The sequence below is a fragment of the Salvelinus alpinus genome, chromosome 7, assembly GCF_045679555.1.
Source record: "Salvelinus alpinus chromosome 7, SLU_Salpinus.1, whole genome shotgun sequence".
Taxonomy (NCBI): domain Eukaryota; kingdom Metazoa; phylum Chordata; class Actinopteri; order Salmoniformes; family Salmonidae; genus Salvelinus; species Salvelinus alpinus.
The window spans coordinates 1,305,367-1,311,396 of record NC_092092.1 but is presented as its reverse complement, the minus strand read 5'-3'; the positions used below and the strand labels follow the sequence as shown (position 1 = coordinate 1,311,396).

At 41.2% G+C, this 6,030-nt stretch overlaps 1 protein-coding gene across 1 annotated transcript; it reads right to left on the bottom strand.

Moving 5' to 3' along the window:
• Nucleotides 1-1,488: 1,488 nt before the first annotated feature.
• LOC139580320 (probable vesicular acetylcholine transporter-B) lies at nt 1,489-4,550 on the bottom strand. Its single transcript, XM_071408866.1, has one exon. The coding sequence runs from the start codon at nt 3,915-3,917 to the stop codon at nt 2,325-2,327; it is 1,593 nt and encodes a 530-aa protein (XP_071264967.1). The 5' UTR covers nt 3,918-4,550; the 3' UTR covers nt 1,489-2,324.
• Nucleotides 4,551-6,030: the final 1,480 nt, after the last annotated feature.

The following is a 6,030-nucleotide window of genomic DNA, read 5'->3' as shown; positions in this document are numbered from 1 at the left end:
AAGTAGGAAAATGATCTTGAAATAGTAGTTGCTACTAGCCGGGTTAGCCGGTAGGACTTTATCGAGTGTGTCGGATCTAGGAAATAAGGTGGCTTTCCGAGTTTGAGAGCTGAAAATCAAAGAATAACTTGACTACCTATACTTGGTTGTTGAGTGAACAATATTGTTAGAACCGTTCTCCATGTGGGCGTCTGCTGCGAGGAGTTTTCACAGAGCAACAATGTCAACTTTCAGAACAATGGACAGTGCTGAGCGCCAGCTTGTTGCGCTATGTCTTTACGCACAACCAAGTAAACATTTACATTACGATATATGAGCTACATCATTCCTAAATAATAAGAATGTGATTCGCATACTCTCTCTGTCTCCCCTCTCTCTTTCACCCCTCTCTCTTTCTCGCTCTTTCTCCCCTCTCTCTTTCTCCCCTCTCTCTTTCTCTCTCTTTCACCCCTCTCTCTTTCTCTCCTCTCTCTTTCTCTCTCTCTCGTTCTCCCCTCTCTCTTTCTCGCTCTTTCACCCCTCTCTCTTTCTCCTCTCTCTTTCTCCCCTCTCTCTTTCTCCTCTCTCTTTCTCCCCTCTCTCTTTCTCGCTCTTTCCCCCCTCTCTCTTTCTCGCTCTTTCTCTCTCTCTCTGTTTCTCTCTCTCTCTCTCTTTCGCTCTCTTTCTCCCCTCTCACTCACACACCCACAACACACGCACTCTCGCTCTCTGGCTCTCGTGCGTAATTGCACTGAAAAAAATTATGTAATCAATAAAAATCCACAGTGAAACGATTAGTTGGTTGAAGTATCATATTCAATACCCGTACTTCAAAACTATTCGTTGATTATCTTTACAGTATGAGTTGAATAACAATCCACCCTTGTAACTGTAATTTTCTCACACATCTCTGACTACAAAGCGTTTACTCGAAAGTCCAAATTACTCACAGTTTATTGTGCCAATAATGTTTGTAGCAGAGATTATTAACTAATGTCTGTAACTAAAATTGTTAATTAAATTACTTCGGGATCCGTCGGGATAAAAAATATTGTGTATTATCTTCAACGTCCCAAATGGGTCAAAAACGGGTTGAATCAACGTTGTATCCACGTCATTTCAACAAGAAACATTCAACGTGATGACGTTGAATCAACTTGGAAAACTGACTGGATTTGAAAAAGCTCTTGAATGTAAAGGAATTTCGTCTTCTTTTTTTTTTACCCAACTTTTAACCTTCAATCCAACGACACGGTGAACGTTGCTTTTGATTTCACGTTGAATTCACGTTAGTTGACAACTCAACCAAATGTAAATCAAAACTAGACGTTGAACTGACGTCTGTACCCAGTGGGTAATGTTTCTTCTATTCAACATGGGGATTACAAGTTTTACATAAGGATTCATATCAACTTGTTTATTTGGTCATATTATGGCCTACGTTTGATTAAAATATAGTTTAATCATCTCACTATAAATAATTATGACACACACAAAACACGGTTATATTTAAATACAATTTATTATAACTATAGTCGATAAATTAATATATGTCTATCTACTCAGGATATAGGAAGTTGTTATTGAGCTGTTACGGATACTTATGCTTTGACAATACACGCATACATCACGCATACGCTCAAATATGCACAGGCACACATACAATTTAATAATTTACTATGTAAATATTCACATATGTACAAAACGCATTCCAATATAATACACTACATTTTCAGGAAAACAAAACATAACTTAAATGAAAAATACAGATGTCACAATTACGTTTCGAAATTAGATATGGAAAAGAAAAAACCCAATTACAAAAAATGTAAATTAAAATGATTGTCAATATGTCAACGAAATGATAAACGCAATCATAGGTTGACAAAACTAAAAACGAGTTATTTTTGTGATGCGTTGATAGTTGGTCGTGTATTTATCATATCAATATAACATTTTACATACATTTATCTATTTACCTTTGTACAATCCTCTGCAGTAGTTATGCGCACACAGTGAATTGTATTAGACCTTTCAGAATAGTACTCAAATTAGACGGCCAGAAGAAACATATTACATACATAGAAGACGTGTTCAAAGACCATGACATTACAGTCAAAATAAAATCACCTTTGGAAACGGGTCACACCATCATGATTAGGTGATTTGGTATGTGTATATTGTACACCAGTAGCCCTACATTACAGAGTGAAGTGACTGTCTACCCCACTCTTTTGGCAGGTACTTAAATACGAACGGAATGTGTCCAAATTCTCGAACTCTCGGTAATGGATTCGGGGACGTTCTAAGTATTGCTACAGTATTCTAGATGTAATCTGAATATTCTAACTGTACTCTGGACCAGAGAATTCATCTACAGAGGCGTGTGTTTGTGCTCTAAACGGGTCGAACCCTCCATTCTCATCCACCACCACAGGCAAGCAGTCCCCTGCTGAACTATAGCCCTTCTTCTTGCCTCTCCGCTCCTCCATTTTCATGGTATCATACAGATCCTCGGGTTCATCATCGTCCACCAACAGGTTATCTCTCTCAGAGTAGGATGGTTTCATTTGGCACACGTTGCGGAGCAGCAGCAGGGCCGGTGCGTACAGGACATTGACGAGGCCCATGCCCAGGTTGAGTTGGACAAACCCATAGTTGTGCACTATATTTCCCGCCACGATAGGACCCATGGCATACGCGACAGAATAGGAGATATCAGCTAAAGCGTAGACGCTGCCGTACACGGACACGTGACGCACGTCGACCAGAAAGGCAAGAGTTGGCAACAGGGCGGTGTCCACGAGAGCGATGCCGAAACATATGCCGCACAACGGGGCGATTAACTGGCCGAATGTTTTGCATGCTGGAATGGTGCACGAGCTTGCCCCGATAATGACCATGCCCAAAGCTCCATAGAACCACTGCAGGTTGGGGTACTTAGCAGCCAGTTTGACGGTCATGTAGACACCCAGAACATGTGGGAAGAAAGCAGGGAGCCAACATAATCCCATTTCCCACTTAGTTGAATGCATCGTGCTCTCCATCCAGTTGGCTATGGTGGGCTCCAGAAAGGCCAGGGGGATGTTACACACTGTCAGGGCACCTGCCACAACAGCTATGTAAGGGTCAATCATGAGTTTGTAGATGGGGGTGCCCACCGGCATATTGTCTCTATTCCTGTTCGAGAACGGCTTGATCACTGTCAAGAGCAGAATCCCGTCTATAAGGCAAACCACGGCGAGAACGATAAACGGTACTCTTTTACCTGCAAACTCATACAGGATACCCCCAAAGGGTGGCGCTACCAGGCTCCCGAAAGAGATGAACGCCAGGGCGATACCGAGAGCTTTACTTCTCTCCGATTCTTCGGTGTATTTATCTGCTATCATGGCAATTCCTGAGGTGTCGGCGAAAGCTGAGCCCAGACCTTGTAAACTACGGGCGAAAAACAGCGTCGCGTAGTTCTCAGCGAAAGCAAATATACACGTAGAGAAGAACATGACGGTTAGTCCGATTAGGAGGGGGATGTCGTATCCAACACGATCTATGAAAGTTCCCGACAACGGGTTCACCAAAAGCTGCAGGATAGCCTTCGATGCAAAAAGTACTCCTATTTGAACGTCTAAATTGTCCCTGTTGATTTTAGCTTGGGCTGAGCTCATTGTGGTGTTGATTGAATAATTCTGATGTATATCTATGTGGACGTGCTCTGCTTGCTCAAGTTCTAAATCAGCAAGGTAATCGGGAATAATCGGGACTATAACCATATAGAGCATATTGTCTAGAAGGAGAGCCACGCAGACAATGACTAAAATAATTCGTCTTTGGTGGTCGGGGGCTTTCATTTTGTTGCCAAACTGTTTGGTTTTTTCTCCCATCTCGGACAGTTTTACAGCGGCTGATTTGGCCAGCCCGGAGGACCCCCCTGTATCCATGATGATCTGCTATTGTTGTTGTTGTTGTTGTCAATACAAATCGGCAGTGTTGTTTTCTTGTCCTCTCTCGTCTCTGCTCTCTTATACAGATATCTCAGCACCACAGATAATACTATCCTTGAATATTTACGTAGCTGTTTCTTGGTTCACTTACGCGGTGCGAAAGACAAAGGGGCAGCAGACTTGGAACTTTCCTCCCGTGTGTTTTTCTGACAGCGCGCGAGATGCTGCGGGCTTCATCCGTGGTTGGTCTTGTTTCACCCCCCTCGCGCTCACATTAGGCGCTGATTCATGGTCCGGAGTAGTGAAGTGGTGAAATATATTTCTGCTCTTTTCTACACGGTGTAAAGACTTCAACCTCTAATAGTCCATGTCAAGTTTCTATGGAAACGTGTTTTTAGAAGTTGTTTATGGAACTTGGGACCCTACATGTCCGATTCCAATGCTCATATCTCCTACTGTATCACCTGTAGCACGTGTGGGTTCCGTTCTGAGATCACGAAGGGCTTCGTTGCCATTGGTACTTACGCAGGTCTGTCGATATTTGTTTAGTTTATTTTTTTCTCTCCTCTCTCTCTCTCAATTTCACCAAGGGCTATGACGCATCAGCAACTTGCCCCGAAGTGGATCCTTTGCCAGTTGCCGTCCTTTATGCTAATTCAGAAAATTGCATTAGTGAGCGTCATCACGACTCCTCCATACACGAGCGCAGGAAAACCCTCCCAGCAGTGCACACTGCTTAAACCCTTGACTTTCCCGAAGTGCATCAACGTATATTCTGTAACATTCCAGATGTATAGGCCTATATCGAAAGCCTAATATGGACGATTGACTGTGTCACTGTTTCTTTACAATTCCTTAATCACCATAGGTTAATATACTGACAATATAGAGTAGCTAGAAAATAATAATATATATATAATTAGGTCTATGTGTGTCGTTCTTTTCAAATCGAGAAGGCTATCCTTAGTTTGTGGATTTGGCTTTGTTGAAAAAGTACGCATTTATCCAGTCTCAGCAATCTTTCCAATATAACCTAAAACATCCTAATTAAATATCGATACCTGCAGACATTTTTTTAATGTAAAATATTTACTACCTGACGGAGTATATACGGCCAGTCCCATACAGGGAATCATAGCCTATTGTCTGCTTATATTATCATAATATAATAATATATAATATTGCCATATATTAAACATGAATGTAATAATATAATACTGGGGGGGGGGGGGGGGGGACTTGAAAATAGCTGTGCAGCGACGCTCCCCATCCAACCTGAGCTTGAAATGATCTGCACAGAACAATGGAAGAAACTCCCAAAATACAAGTGTGAATACTTATGTAAATAAGGTATTTCTGTTTTTTTTATTTTTATAAATGTGAAAAAATATATTTTTTAACTGTTTTCACTTTGTCATTATGGGTTATTGTGATGTCATTATGGGTTATTGTGATGTCATTATGGGTTATTGTGATGTCATTATGGGTTATTGTGATGTCATTATGGGTTATTGTGTGTAGATTGATGAGGAAAAACATCTATTTGTAATCCATTTTTAGAATAAGGCTGTAATGTAACAAAATGTGGGAAAAGGGAAAGGGGTCTGAATACTTTCCGAATGCACTGAAAATATCACACAGCTTCACCGGTTCTTTCTTGTGTTTGGAATGTTTGTTACGTAGTTGCAGATGTAGGCCTACTAGTTACACAACCTGGTCTCAGAGCATTTCCTATTATTCTGTATGTAAAGCCGAGACACTCCATTTAACATGATTATGTTTGGTATGGTTACATAAGACAAGATGGTTACTTAAGGCAAAAACGAAAGGAGGGTGGTTGTTCGGGGTGTATGGGTAGGCGTAGAATAAGAATGTCTAGCAACCCGAAGGTTGGGAGTTCAAATCTAATCATGGACAACTTTAGCTAATTAGCAACTTTTCAACTACTTACTACATTTTAGCTACTTTGCAACTAAACTACTTAGCATGTTAGCTAACCCTTCCCATAACCCTAACCTTAACCCTAACCCTAACCTTAACCCTTTAACCTAACTCCTAAATTGAACCCTAACCTTAACCCCAAGCCCCTAGCCATTGTACATTTTGCAAA